The 16,065-nt window shown below is 45.4% G+C and overlaps 1 protein-coding gene across 2 annotated transcripts in view; it reads left to right on the top strand.

Moving 5' to 3' along the window:
- Positions 1-2,293: 2,293 nt before the first annotated feature.
- Positions 2,294-16,065, top strand: part of LOC149357897 (uncharacterized) — a 38,989-nt gene continuing 25,217 nt past the window's right edge. Inside the window, exons 1-4 of one of the 2 annotated variants that reach the window (XM_089584954.1) lie at positions 2,294-2,493; positions 5,265-5,520; positions 7,476-7,832; positions 14,023-14,283. In XM_089584954.1, coding sequence (XP_089441080.1) covers positions 5,266-5,520; positions 7,476-7,832; positions 14,023-14,283 — 873 coding nt within the window. In that variant the 5' untranslated portion in view covers positions 2,294-2,493; position 5,265. The remainder of the gene's footprint in view (positions 2,494-5,264; positions 5,521-7,475; positions 7,833-14,022; positions 14,284-16,065) is intronic. The other variant, XM_089584953.1, reaches the window with a different exon arrangement.

Below are 16,065 nucleotides of genomic sequence, written 5' to 3'. Positions count from 1 at the left end.
CTTAATACGCTCACTGGGGCCACGCATCGGCAGATTTCGTCTGGTGTACCCGTCTGCTCGACAAGTGAATTTGAGCACAGCACGCTTATTTCAACAAAATCACGCGTTTCTCTCGTCTTAATACGCTCACTGGGGCCACGCATCGGCAGATTTCGTCTGGTGTACCCGTCTGCTCGACAAGTGAATTTGAGCACAGCACGCTTATTTCAACAAAATCACGCGTTTCTCTCGTCTTAATACGCTCACTGGGGCCACGCATCGGCAGATTTCGTCTGGTGTACCCGTCTGCTCGACAAGTGAATTTGAGCACAGCACGCTTATTTCAACAAAATCACGCGTTTCTCTCGTCTTAATACGCTCACTGGGGCCACGCATCGGCAGATTTCGTCTGTCGTACCCGTCTGCTCGACAAGTGAATTTGAGCACAGCACGCTTATTTCAACAAAATCACGCGTTTCTCTCGTCTTAATACGCTCACTGGGGCCAAGCATCGGCAGATTTAGTCTGTCGTACCCGTCTGCTCGACAAGTGAATTTGAGCACAGCACGCTTATTTCCACAAAATCACGCGTTTCTCTCGTCTTAATACGCTCACTGGGGCCACGCATCGGCAGATTTCGTCTGGTGTACCCGTCTGCTCGACAAGTGAATTTGAGCACAGCACGCTTATTCCAACAAAATCACGCGTTTCTCTCGTCTTAATACGCTCACTGGGGCCACGCATCGGCAGATTTCGTCTGGTGTACCCGTCTGCTCGACAAGTGAATTTGAGCACAGCACGCTTATTCCAACAAAATCACGCGTTTCTCTCGTCTTAATACGCTCACTGGGGCCACGCATCGGCAGATTTAGTCTGTCGTACCCGTCTGCTCGACAAGTGAATTTGAGCACAGCACGCTTATTTCCACAAAATCACGCGTTTCTCTCGTCTTAATACGCTCACTGGGGCCACGCATCGGCAGATTTCGTCTGGTGTACCCGTCTGCTCGACAAGTGAATTTGAGCACAGCACGCTTATTCCAACAAAATCACGCGTTTCTCTCGTCTTAATACGCTCACTGGGGCCACGCATCGGCAGATTTCGTCTGGTGTACCCGTCTGCTCGACAAGTGAATTTGAGCACAGCACGCTTATTTCAACAAAATCACGCGTTTCTCTCGTCTTAATACGCTCACTGGGGCTACGCATCGGCAGATTTCGTCTGTCGTACCCGTCTGCTCGACAAGTGAATTTGAGCACAGCACGCTTATTTCAACAGAATCACGCGTTTCTCTCGTCTTAATACGCTCACTGGGGCCACGCATCGGCAGATTTCGTCTGTCGTACCCGTCTGCTCGACAAGTGAATTTGAGCACAGCACGCTTATTTCAACAAAATCACGATCACGCGTTTCTCTCCTCTTAATACTCTCACTGGGGCCATGCATCGGCAGATTTCGTCTGTGCTACCCGTCTGCTCGACAAGTCACTAAAAAAACAATTCCTCAACCGCCGCGGACGTGCTCTTTCGCTTGGCGAACAGGCGGCGGCCACTCCGGGCAAGGCTGCTCTAACGAGCTGGGCGGTTGCGGCGCGACAGCGTAGCTGTAGGCGGAGGAGAATGTAAAAGGGAGAGGGAACAAGTAGTCTGGCCACACTGGGTTTTAGTTCACAATCTGGCAACCTTATAACCTGGCAACACTGGAAGTCGCGCAAGTCTGGCAACACTATAGTATGGCAACACTGGGATAGCAGACGGCGGGTACGTCTCACGAAACTCTGCCGCCAACAGCCACAGAAACCAAGGGGCACAGGGGCACATGTTGTTTTCCTTGTAACTTCTTGTAATAAACACATTGTGTCACAGCTCACACCCTATTTGCAATAACAGGGCGAGCTTTACATTGTCACAAGCCCCTTCGATGTCTAATAATGCCATCCACAGCGGTCGTTCTCGCAGCTATTTCGGATCACTGTGTAAATTCAAGCTGTCCATCTTCATTTGTCTTAATCCATTTTGCGGTTCTCCCAAAACTACAGTCACTAGTGTTTACGGATGGCAGTGCTATCTAGAAGTGAAAAATAAAAGCTGTTACTTGATAACGTTATTATGTTTTGAAACCAGTTTTTTTTCTTCTTGTACTTCCTAATTTACCTTTTGAGGATCTGTTTCATTAATTTTTTTTGCCAGAAGGTTGTTTGTTTACTAATAATTTATAACTTTGAAACTGAAACACAGTTTGCGCCATTGGTAGTGTCGCTGCAATCCGTAAACCTAAATTTTGGCCAACTTAAACCACCGTTTTTTTATGCATGAACCCTATGGGTATCTTAACTGTAATATTCTTGGTGGCTCTGCGTAGAGCAGCAAACGGTTGCATCAATCAGTGGCCGCCGGCGCGTGCACCGCGGTAGTCGTGGCAGTGGAACGCGCTATCGTGGCTGCGCGTGCTCGTGTTCCATCTGCCACAAAGACGGCGACAGCAGTGGGTGCCATGCCGTGGTGAACTCTAAAGGTAAGGCACGGCGGGTTTATTTCTCCCATAATAAGCAGACTGTAATGAATTGCTAGCTTGTTAATCGTCTCGTTGCGCGCGGTCTTGTAATGCTTTCCTTGATGACGGTTACAGGGTGACACATATTCGCACACACCGTCGCGTTCGTTCTGCTGCCGCCTAGCTGCCGAACGTTTCGGGCCTCCCGATTTTTATGCTTACCCGATGCAGTCGGCACAGCATGCTTTGTCATGCCGCACCGGTCGCGCTACTGATGACAGCTGTGTTCATTCATTTGATACAGCTTTCAAGCGTTCACATGTAACTGACGTGGCTCAGTTCTGGCTACTTCGAGGATGTTCTTAACTGTTGCTGCTGTAGTAGTGAGGACCCGTGCAGCCCGATCGCATGCATTTTCAGAGCTGTTCGTCGTCTGCTCTTCTGTCAAACTGCGTCTTTGCGTGAGCGCTGGTTAGGTTAGCGACATCGATATTTTTAGTTCGATTGTACGAACTGGCGGACGTTCGATCTTGTTTAGAGGCATGGCAAATCTGGGGCTGATTTGCAGTTTTTAGGGTGTATTCCGTTATAAGTTACGGCCTTTTATTGGGGCTCACCCGAGTCAAGGGAGTGACACTCTCATAGAGCCAATGGGGACGTTTTTTTTCGAAGGCGATGGTGGCGGCACCTGGGAGAGGCGGTAAACGCATCAAAAATCCAATATGGCGGCGCTCGTTCAGGCGGCGGGTTGTGGCCGGTTGCTCGCGCTACAGTGCACTATACTCGCGCGTTCCTGGTGCTGGCGGCCGCTAGCTCGATCCAAGCTTTGTAAATACTGGTGATTAGCTGATCCCGCACTGCATTCACGCTTGATTTCCTAAGTACTTACGGAATCTGCTCACTCGCTTTTGTATTTCGATGTGTCTGTTGATGTAGCATGGTGTATGGTGGCGAGCGGCGCGACTGCTTAGCAGCTGCGCTCGATCGAGAACGAAAAGCGCAAATGGTTTTGTACAAAGAACAATTTATTAAAAGAACATAAGCAGTGACAATCGATGTTCAAAAAGTGATTTTAAGTATCAGTGACATTGCAGTATCAGTAACGCCATTATGTAAACCTAGAAGACATGAGCGCACAGAGTATGTATGGTGGATAAAAAAAGGTTTCAAGGTACAGTATAGATAATAAAATGCTACATGACTGTATATAGGTTTGTACGCGACTTTGTAAGAGATTTAGGTAAATAGCAGGGAAGTAAAACATCTGACATGTATTGAAACGCATCAGTCTGTGGCTATGAATAAACACACGCAGAGAAAATTTTCGACCTTTGACTCGTGTAGAAGAAATCACAGTGCGTTGGGCTAGGTACAACATAATATGCTGCAGTGCTAGTTCTTAGTATAAAGACTCCAAGAAAAGCTCACTGTGTGACTCGACATGACGCCAATGACGCTGCTGCAGTGGGAATGTCGCCGACGTCGCCGTTTTCGCTTGCGCGGCTAACCGGGCGTCGTCTGCTCGTCGTCTGCTGCCGCGTTACCCGCGTCGTCATCTTCGCAACTAATTTCTTTGATGTCTTATTTTTAATACCTATGGCTGGTTATAATTTAGTTCATAAGCATGTTTTTATTATTGACAGTGGTCTAAAAATTTCACTTTTATTAGGCTTAACTGCAGCCGCGTTTACCGCCGATACCAGGATCGCTGCAATCGTTTCGACCGGGGCGCCACCCTCGGCGCGGACGCGCAACTTGCAACATGCCACAGCCCTGCCCGAGTGTTTCAGATGAGTCTCACGGCCCATATCGCCCATATGATTACAGGCGGGGAATGCAGTTGCGGAAAAGCAGTACAGACCAGCCGGTGTCGCTGCGCATTTTTGCCTTTTTCATAAAAGCGAAGGATTTTTTTTCCCGCATATTCGAAGTTGCTATGTGTCACTTCTTGCATGAAACGTTTACGAGTACTTGCCTTTGGGAAAGAAATCCGCCGTTTTCGAAAGATGTAGCGCCCTCTGGGGAGAGGCGAAAATCCGTGTGCTAGTGGGTGAAATCGAACGCTCGTGGGAGAGGCAGGCGCCGTCTGGTTCGACAAGGAACCACCTGTGCATGCGTAAGTGGCAAGTGTGCAAGCACTTGCTTACACGTGTTTTAAAATAAGTGTTTTTAATATCTACATAATATATGTACAAAATATCTCTCAAAATATGTCTGGATGTGAGTCCTTCTGTTTGGAAACAGCCAGCACACTTACTTATTCTAGTATTACATCCTCAAAGGCCCCATAAAAGGGGTATTACATGAGACTGGAGTTCTGGGCACATGGTTGATTCGATGGATGATCTGAGTGATAAGTCTCGAATGAAGTACGACGGCATTGGGCAAGTCAGTCCAGTCCTTTGCAGTGCAGACAGAAAATGGTGATAGATGAGCCCTTGTAAGGGCAAATACATTGGGCATGTTTATAATGCACCCTAACGATCGTGCACACAATGCGACAATAAATTTTCACAATGCCAGAATCTCGTCGCCCCCCTATCTCGTATATACAGGGTCAATCACACTTAGAGGGAACACGGCTCCACGTGGCTGCGCACACGAGGAGCCGTGCTCCCTCTAAGTGTGATTGACCCTGTACAATGACAGGTAAACGTTTTATAGTGTGGTAATCTGTCGATACAGGCAAACTTCAATCTTGCTGCAACGGCCCTTCAGGCGTTTTAATAACAAGTTTCATGTTGCTCTTTACACTGAGGTCTGCCCCATGTGATTTGTTGTTGCGTGTGCAGAATGCGTTCCCAGCTGAAGTTCCAGCTGTCGTGGCTGATCGTGGAGAATGAGCACAGTCATGACTGGCGGCTCGCTGCCTACCGAGCCTTCTTTGCAAAGCAGGCGCCTGTCCTGGTCTCCAATGCGTCATTTGTGCTCAGCAAAGTGTACAGGAAACCCGTCAAGAACATCTATGAAGAGGCCATATACCAGGTGGACTGCACGATTGAGTGGTCAGCCACTCTGTGGTTCAACCTGTCTTACAAGTACCAGCAGGTAGGGGCATGGTTCCGAATTGGCCTGCACATATGGCTTATTTTATTTTCATTCATTTATTACTTGCTACTGGTGTTGTACAAGGTCTTGGACAGGAGGGGCAGAAAAATTAGTATAAGGGTAGTAATTACTCATTGGCATCCACACAAGCCCAGCCATACAGGTACAGAGGTCAATAAAGCTTTGTAGGGCACTAGCTGGTCGTGCATACTGAGACTGGGGAGTGCTAGGTTCTATACAAGGGAACAACACACACAAAGGAACAACACGAGACACGAGCGCAATTTTTTTTACTTACAACTGAGTTTATTTTCGACATGGCATAAATTTATACACATCTTGTCATAGAAGTGTTAAAACCAGCCAAGATAGCCGAGCAATCGAAAACCATGCAAGATACAAGCTATCCTCGCAAGTCATGAATTTTAGATCTGACCAGCTAAAAACAATCGCTCGTGTCTTGTGTTGTTCCTTTGTGTGTGTTGTTCCCTTGTCTTGAACCTAGCGCTCCCCAGTCTCAGTAGGTACAGAGGAAAGCTGTAAAGCTTCCGAAGAAACTGCTTAGTTAAAGAAAAGTTCATCCTGGACCTACGAAGTCTCTGTGGAAGTTGTATACATCTCCTTTGTAGCAGTACGGCTGCGCTTGGGTGGGTGCCAGTGATAATAGACACTTTGAGTTGGGTGTACGCAGTGAGCTAGCATACGCAGCGACTCTGCGGGCAACGAATGTGCATGCACAGAACACTGCATATCTTGCAGTGGAGCTCTAAGCCCCTTTCAATATGTAGGCCAGTTTCTTGCCATCCCTCATGACTGTCATTGCATCAGGGTTACTTCCATTGCAACATGCCATGAAATGCTACCGTTGAACAGCTTTCTTGCACAAAAAGATAGCATGCTTGGTGTATATTCCCCCCCCCCAAAAAAAAATATATAATGGGTTGTTTGTGTGGGAGGAGTGTGCTCTTGTAAATCTCATTGTCAAGGAAAAAAATGGAACTGCATTAAGAGACTGTGTGCATGATTGCTTGCAGTTGGCCAAGCATAATGAATGTTGTACATGCTGTGCTTTGGCTGCCACCCTAGGTTCTAGCGTGTGTGTTATTAGTGTGGTTAATCTGTGGCAGTATGATTAGTAAAAAAATAAAGTGGTTGAAGGAACTGTGGGAGAGGATTAAGGCATGCTTACGTGCTTGGAAAAACTAAAAACTAAAAAAGCACTCAGAGTAAACCAGGGTTTCTTAGGAACCCAGTTTGAATACCCACGTATACTGAACATGCCTATATGTGCTCATGTTCCTGGCACGATCACGTGGGGCTCCGGAAATTTCGACCACCTGGGGTTCTTTAACGTGCACTGACATCGCCCAGTAGACGGGCCTCTAGAATTTCGCCTCCATCGAAATTCAGCCGCCGCGACCGGGATTGAACCCGCGTCTTTCGGGTCAGCAGCCGAGCGCCGTAACCACTGAGCCACCGCGGTGGGGTAAAACGGGAAGGATGGCAGATGGTCCATGGGCTTGCAGCGATGATTACGCACTTAGTTTTGGCAAGTTTCACAAGCTTGGAGGTGTGACGTTGCACAAGCTTCGAGGTGTGACGTTGCACAATATCTGTCGTGTGATGTCCCTAAGAAACCCTGGGTTACTTGGAGTGTTTTTTGGTTTCCCCAGGCACATAAGCATGCCTTAATCCTCTCCCACCGTTCCTTCAACCACTATTGTTTTACTAATCATACTGTCACAGATTAACCACACTAATCACACACACGCTAGAACCTAGGGTGGCAGCCAAAGCACGGCATGCGCAACATTCATTATGCTTGGCCAACTGCAAGCAATCTAGGAGGTGTGATGTTGCGCAATATCTGTCGTGTGATTTTGCACAATCCCTGTCGTGTGATGTTACATAATCTGGCATGTGATGGTCATGGTTGTTTCCACATTGCCGCACAGGTGGGCCAGGCATGGTGTAAAGCAGGCAGGGAAAATATGGAGCTGGACGGTGGGGGGCTTTTCCAGTGGTTGATGCCCAGCCCCGTTGAGGCCTTTCCACTGGCCACCCACCCGGTCGACCGAGATGTCGCCTTGTTCTCCGTCTCGTTCGGCACGCTGGCGGGACTGGAGACATTTGTCGAGCACCAGCTCTTTTCAAGGCGGAAGGTGAAAGACCACCGCAACTACCACATAGGTGCAACCTTCCAACACGACCAGCGGTCCCTACATGTTGGCCTCCACCTCAACCACCACAGTGCCTGTCCACAGCGAGTTGCGGAGTACCGATTTGCGGTGCCATACGCCAACATCCTCAAGGTGCGTGGATTCTCCAGGGCATGTGCGGTCTTTTCTTTTATTATTTTTGGACAGGAGAAAACATGCATGAGCACTGGTCGTGTGGTTAGCTAGCAGGCTAGTAACAGATTCAACTCAATGCAGTACGTTATTGCAGATGACAGAATGCATGCAATGTACAAAATATCCAAGGAACAAGTAACTCCAAGTCTACATATATTAGAATACTATACTTATCTTCTATGCCTGCTCTCATTAGATATAGCTGTTACATAACTGTAAACAAGGGCAACGGGCACAGTAGAAATTACCTACCACTTATGCACAGTTAGGTAGTCTTCCGCAGACATGTTTGCAGAATTGCCTTTGTTTATTAGTAATAAATAATAGAAAACCATCCGATGACAGGATTTCAGTTTGCAGCGTTGTGTGCAAACCATGTTGCAGCATGCCCGCTGTGTCCGTGACAGGATGAGTTTTTCGTGTCCTATCCACAGTCTCTCTGGTCTGCCGATGTTGCATTATGTCTGCGGCATTTTAAAGAACCAAGGTAGGACTTCGCAAATATGCAAAATGTAGATGCTGCTTTTATTGCAAATTGTACATCTTTTAATTAACAAGCGATCATTGTTAATAAATATCTTGGTGATAGAGCCTAGTGCTACAAAGTAGCTTTTCGTTTCTCATTCTTTATGCAGGGAAAGTTCTACATGATGTAAGCTAGAGTGTACACTAAACCTTTCAGTGCAATAGTACTATTGACTTCCGTGAAGGTCTTCAAGGTAAATGCTTTCAGGGTAAATACCTTTGTGGTATAGGTCTCTCCATCAAAGGCCATTCTGGCTAAAGGCCTTTGTCCAGCTTTAGGCCAAAGGCCTTTTGGTAGTTTTTAGGCCAAGTGCCTTTGGCACGCTAGGACCTTAAGTGCCCACTATAAAGAGTGTTACTGCACATTATTCCGCTCTTAGCCATGCTAAGCTGTCTGCTGCTTTTTGTTAACTCAAAGCCCCAAGAACAGAGAAAAATTTATAGTTAAAACCTTGTGGAAATAAGTAAGCAAAGTACAGAAATTTTCATTGTGCTGGTCGTACATTTTAAAAATAAGTCTTATCTTTACTTTGCAGTGCAAATTTTACCATGCTGACTGAGCTGTTAACTTGTAATAAAAGCAGTACCCCTTTTCCCGCAGTTAGGTTGGTCGGTTGGTTTGTGGGGTTTAACGTCCCAAAGCGACTCAGGCTATGAGAGACGCCGTAGTGAAGGGCTCCGGAAATTTCGACCACCCGGGGTTCTTTAACGTGCACTGACATCGCACAGTACACGGGCCTCTAGAATTTGTCCTCCAAAGAAATTCGACCGCCGCGGCCGGGATCGAACCCACGTCTTTCGGGTCAGTAGCCGAGCACCATAACCAGGAATTGAGCTTCATTGCTCTTCTGGCTCAATAATGCCTCTCTTTCAACGAAACACTTAAACGGCCTGCTTTTTTGACTCTAAGTGTGTGCTTCGATTAGACGCTTCATCGCTGAATTGGGTGCATCTAGCTGATGAAATTGTGGACAGCACGCAAACAGGAAAAAGCACAAGAACGCACCCAGACAAACATTCTGCATGTTGTCGGTGGATATGGAAGAGCAAGAAACAACATTCTGTAATTAGATTATGTGGTCACAACTGCTTTCTAAGTGACAGCTTGAACAATGCTTGCTGCCAACCTAGGGGGGGGGGGGGGGGGAGAGGCCAGAGGCTCTTGCTTTTTTTCCACACATCCCCCTCTTTGGACCTGCCCAGTTGCCTGGGTAATGGACTCTGTTGTCAGGTTATGCAAAGCTGGTATAGGAATTGCTCAATGCACAGAGCAGTAGAAAGAGGATGCTTGGAGTGCACATCGAGGCCGACTATCACAGACTTGCTTGTTGTTCCATGGTATGGTTTGCTGCCTTATCTTACCGGTTTCTTGCTGGTATCTTACCGGTACTCACCTATGGGGCAGAACCGTGGAGGCTAACGAGAAGGGTTCAGCTCAAGCTAAGGACAACGCAGCGAGCTACGGAAAGATAAATGATAGTAGGTGTAACGTTAAGAGATCGGAAGTGGGCGGAGTGGGTGAGAGAACAAACGCGGATTAATGACATCCAAGTTGAAATCAAGAGGAAGAAATGGGCTTGGGCAGGGCATGTAATGCGAAGGCAAGATGACTGGTGGTCCTTAAGGGTGACGGAGTGGATTCGAAGGGAAGGCAAGCGTAGCAGGGGGCGGCAGAAAGTTAGGTGGGCGGATGAGATTAAGAAGTTTGCAGGGATATGGCGGCCGCTTCTAGAAAAGGACAGGGTTAATTGGAGAGACATGGGAGAGGCCTTTGTCCTGCAGTGGGCGTAGTCAGGCTGATGATGATGATGAAGGTGGTGGTTTGCTGCGTCACCTGCAGGCCTGGCAAACCACTGGCTGATGGCATTTTGTTTTTTGAGTTTTGACGTGCCATGTCTGGAGATATTCACAAAAACCTTTTGAGGTACAACTGGTGACATACACATTGTAGCTATTGGTGTTTATAGTCCAATGTGAAAAACCTTAGGCCTAATCAACATTTCTAGGTACTATGTGGACTTGAGTGAATGAAGGGGCTTGCTGCAGCATATATCTTAAGGCTTCTAATGCTGTTTTGGCTTTCCTTCGTTATTTGTGGCCCCCTATTTGTCTATTTGTCATTTCCTGTATTCTTCATTGCAGGTACCATTGTGTTGAGCCTTTTGCTGTTTGTGGGCAACTGATAATAATGAGTAATGATCAAATAATTTAGTGTGTACAACAGAAAACACATTCACTGTACATTGCAATGGAGGATAAAGTTATGGTGGAAAGGGTGTATACAGAAGCAGCAGCATGGTCAATGAACAATATTACCTAGAGCCTCTTACAGGGGGGGGCTAGGTGTTTTTAGGCCTGTAGATGTTAAGAATTTTATACTCTTCGGTGATGGAGTTCAATTTAAGACCAAAAACTTCGGAAGGGAACAAGTCAACTGCTAAGCTGCCATTCATGGAAGGAGAACACCCAGGAGTGCGAACTCCATTGGGGCCGTCCTGAGCAAACAGTCTGATCACGTCATGCGAAAAGGAAACACCTGTAGAACCGTACACATTAACAGTGACTAGCCACACTAAATACAAGGTAACCAATCTGCATTATTCACGGTGAAAATGCTCGCTGAATAAGTTTCAAAGTTTGTTTCCCATCTAACAATACAGATGGAGTAATCATAGAAATTGCTGCCCTTAAGCAGTTTGACGAGTCCGCGATCCTAATGATTGGCAGGGAGGCAGCATGAGAGTTTATACAATTTTAAAAACAAGCACATCAAGGAAACACCAAAGAATGCACAAAACAGTAATATGTACACATAAGGAAACTTAAACCACGTTATTAAAAAACAAATTATGAAGTTCTCGGTGTGAACAGGAAAACAAATCGAAATTAATGTAGATATACCTATTTAGAAGAGATGGAAGAGTGTATTGAGAGCATTCTTTAACAAGATTTAGTCGGGGTGTCGGCACTGTCCATTCTTCGCCATGTTTGTTGGATACACCGATTCTTTTTTCTTTAGTTCTGCTAAATTGTTAAGATTTGTTATATTATTCTTGATTTCTGTTTTGAAAGTGACACTAAGGCGATACAATGATTATGTGCTTTAATGACTCTGGAACGACGAAAGAAAGTTGCACCTGGATGTCGGGACGGTGAATTAAAGATATGTATTTCGGAGATATTTTTGCATTAAGGGGGGAAGAGGGTCTTTGAAATAAATTTTTATTAAGGAAGTCACAAACATGAAATCTTAAGGGAACATGCATTTTTGCATGCTGATTGAAAATATGTAATTTAATTTTATCTACAACAAGTCCTTGTGCACTTATGCAATATGTTAGGTAACTTTTGCTGATAGCTTCAAAGAAATTCTGCTGCAGGGAACTTGTTAGATTGCATGCCATTGGTTTCTCTTAACGTCAAACTGTGCAATAAGGGTAAAATTATCATCCTGACTGTTATAGAAAGTGAGTTATAGGATTTTGAAATCATCAGTTTCTTCCCGTTTGTGAAGTGGCAAATTCAGAACCCTGCAACTTGACTTATACGATAGGCAGGATAATAATTTTGCCCTTATTGTATAGTCTGATGTCAAGACAAGCCAATGGCATGCGTCCTAGCAAGTTTCCTGCAGCAAACTTTAGTGAAAGCACTTGGCAAAAAGTTAAATAACATATTATATAAGTGCGCAAGGACTTGTTTTACATAAAATTAAATTACATATTTGGAATCAGCATGCAAAAGTACATGATTCTTCAAGATGCCATTATTGTGGCTTCATTAACAAAAATGATTTTTTTCTAAGACCAGCTTCCCCCTTTAAATGAATGTGTTCAAGGTTAGTGAATGTTTTAGTACCCCCCACTAACTGGCAGTAGCTTAAATGCGAGTTGAATACTGAATACTGGTCAAATATTTAGGGGTATTCCCCAAGGTGGAATAGATTTGTGATAAGGGAGTAATTACTGATTGACATCAACACGAGCGCAGCCATACGGCTACAAAGGAAAGCTTTGTAGCTTTCTCAGAAACTCCGCAGTTAAAGAATAATTCGTCCTGGTCCGGGGCTCGAACCCGGGACCACCGCTTCACCGGAGCAGTCGCTGTACCAATTGAGCTAACCGGGACAGCAAGCTTATGGTAGGGCAAGAGCGAATTGATCAATAACTTGAAGTGGGAACTGTGTTGGCCAAAATATTTGACAAAATTTTTGGCCAGTGTAATTGTTTTACATGAAATTAAATTACATATCTAAAATCAGCGCACAAAAATACATGTGCCCTGAAAATCTCATAACTATGACTAAATTAATAAAATTTTCTTCTCAAGACCAGTGTACCCCCTTAAGTCTGGGTCGGGTCACATTGGGGCTGAACCATGCAAAGTGTACAAGAAAAGCTAAGCTGATGACCGTGGCAGATCAACTGCTCCAAAGCTTTCTAGCCAGGATGAGGGCAGACACCGACACCTCAAATCTAAATTTCATGCTGGCAAGCTGAAGGACAAAATAAACAGTGGAAAGGGTGGTTTAATTGCCAATAAGCCTGTCACAAGTGCTACCGTATTTGCTTGATTCTAATGCGCACCTTTTTTCGGAAAAGAGATCTAAAAATGACATGAATGTTAGAATCAAGTACAAAAATGAAACTACACCAGCAGCACCCTATTGTCATCAGCATCACAAAATGGCAACTTGGTATCTCTCTTTTGCTGATATCGACATATCAGCTATCGCATTCATGGATGCTGATAGGCCTCGTGAGTATCTGAAGTGTCCCATCAGCTCCGACCTGGACTTGAGCTGACATGGAAGCATCAGTTGCAAGGAGACTCCTTGTTGACACCAACGCAGGATTAAAAAAAAAAAGGTGATCTTGTGTGAAGAAGCAAGTGGCAGTCGGGTCACCTTATTGTGTGCTCAGTTTTAATGAATTTTGTGTGCGTGATTGGTGGCAGCATAAAGACTGGATTTTCGCCAGCAAGTCTACTTGAGAGGCCTTCGATGGGCCTTAGACATGAGGCACTGATTGATTGTACAGTTTAGGATTGTGTAGAGTGCACTGTAACATGTAACCTTGTTACGCTTCGAATGCAACAAAGCAAGATACTGCCAACTCCAAAAAAAAGCAAAATGCTGTGGCATCGTCTTGTAACAGCGCCAAGCACTTCAACGACATTGTTAAAGGGGTGCCAGGTTTTCAGCGTAGGAAGACATATTGAAAAGAGCCTAAACCATATGAAAGCATAACGAGCTTATTTCAGTAAACAAAAAAAAACAACACTGCACATACACTGAGAACTTAAAGACCATATTTCACTGAGATATACAGTCACATGGTGGCATACAGCAATAGTAACCATTGCTTCATTGCAGAGTGTTGCTTCAGCCTCTTTATGCGACTTTCAATGCCAAATTAAAATTATAAATCCTCATTTCATTGGTGTTGATATTTCTTATTCTGTTAAATGTGCTAACACTTTTCCATTCCACTTGAATCTAAACAGGTTTTGATCAGTGTTTGGTAAAATTCACTTGCAAGCCATCTAGCTTTCTAATGATTTCTGGTATGAGGAGATGGTGTTTTGTAAGCAGTGCCTGCATCGATATCCATGTCGCACGCAGGACGTGGATGTACGCGGTGGACGAGAAGCGCAACAGCGCGATGACCATCAACGACTGGACGGGCCGCTTCGAGGGCATCCACAATGTGGCCAAGCGCTTGGCGCGCATGGGTCAGTGCTTCTCTTCGACGGAGCAGGCCGTGCGGGTGATGCCCCACGAGGTCGTCGACGTCCCAGACCTCGTTGGTGGGGCCCACCCTGTCAGTGGCAAGCCGTATGTCTTCTCGGTGTCGGCATGATGTCCGTGCCGCTTGCTGAAGAGGTGAGGGGGCATGCGGTCTGGTGCTGGCCAGAGCCAGGTGGCAATTGCAGTAGGCTCGTGTTAGTTCAAACTTGTTTGGCCGCACATTTGTGGCGTTGTTCGTTATGGGGAGGCTTCTGTCAGAATTTGGTCGTTCGAAGCCGCGCTTTATGACTTGAGCTTTGAGTCTGCAGAGTACGAAGTCGCGGTGTGGGTGGAACCACCCTCTGTCAGAGATTGTTACAACTGAGCCATTTTCTCGTATGTAGGGGTTGGACTTCTCGGTTTTTTAATTTATGAAAATTTGGCGGACTTTTTTCTTTTTTTTTGCGCCGAATATCAATGATTTTTGAGGAATGAAATACTGACTTTTCGCGGTGATTTAGTGCATCAATCTTGCATGGTCAAGTCAGTTGAAGCGTACCTCAGTGTTTTTGTAATCATGGACAATTTATTTACAGTAATGAGTGTGCAAATGCTAGTACTTTGAGCTGTTTTTGTACGTGGTCCGCCTGTTCATGCCAGCGATGGAACTGCCGCCCAATCGTCGCAGTAGCCGCAACATACTTTTTCGTGACGCCCATGTGGGCTTTCATGTCAGTGTCCTGTAAGCAGTTGATTAGCCTACTTAACCGACTAACTGCCCTAAGCAGGTGATGACAGCGAACAAACAGTGCTTAGCTGTGCAACAAACTGTGCAATAAGGGTAAAATTATCATCCTGACTGTTATAGAAAGTGAGTTATAGGATTTTGAAATCATCAGTTTCTTCCCGTTTGTGAAGTGGCAAATTCAGAAACCTGCAACTTGACTTCTACGATAGGCAGGATAATAATTTTGCCCTTATTGTATAGTCTGATGTCAAGACAAGCCAATAGCATGCGTCCTAGCAAGTTTCCTGCAGCAAACTTTATTGAAAGCTCTTGGCAAAAAGTTAAATAACATATTATATAAGTGTGCAAGGACTTGTTTTACATAAAATTAAATTACATATTTGGAATCAGCATGCAAAAGTACATGATTCTTCAAGATGCCATTATTGTGGCTTCATTAACAAAAATGATTTTTTTCTAAGACCAGCTTCCCCCTTTAAAGGAATGTGTTGAAGGTTAGTGAATGTTGTAGTACCCCCCACTAACTGGCAGTAGCTTAAATGCGAGTTGAATACTGAATACTGGTCAAATATTTAGGGGTGTCCCCCAAGGTGGAGTAGATTTGTGATAAGGGAGTAATTACTGATTGACATCCACCCGAGCGCAGCCATACGGCTACAAAGGAAAGCTTTGCAGCTTTCTCAGAAACTCCGCAGTTAAAGAAAAATTCGTCCTGATCCGGGATTCGAACCCGGGACCACCGCTTCACCGGAGCAGTCGCTGTACCAATTGAGCTAACCGGGACAGCAAGCTTATGGTAGGGCAAGAGCGAATTGATCAATAACTTGAAGTGGGAACTGTGTTGGCCAAAATTTTTGACCAACACAGTTCCCATTTCGAGTTATTCATCAATTCGCTCTCGCCCTACCATAAGCTTGCCATCCCGGTTAGCTCAATTGGTAGAGCGACTGCTCCGGTGAAGTGGAGGTCCCGGGTTCGAACCCCGGATCAGGACGAATAAGTTTCTGAGCAAGCTGCATAGGTTTCCTTTGTAGCCGTATGGCTGCACTCGGGTGGATGTCAATGAGTAATTACTCCCTTATTACAATATTGAATACTGAATATTGAAGCAACAGGAAATGCTTTAGTAGTGTCCGTGTTCTTGGAAATTTTATCTCAATGCCTACTGGTAAATACAGCGTAATCTCTTT

The sequence above is a fragment of the Amblyomma mixtum genome, chromosome 3 (assembly GCF_055824585.1).
Source record: "Amblyomma mixtum isolate Tamu chromosome 3, ASM5582458v1, whole genome shotgun sequence".
Lineage (NCBI taxonomy): Eukaryota > Metazoa > Arthropoda > Arachnida > Ixodida > Ixodidae > Amblyomma > Amblyomma mixtum.
The sequence above is the reverse complement of the archived record's forward strand: the minus strand, read 5'-3'. Positions and strand labels throughout refer to the sequence as shown.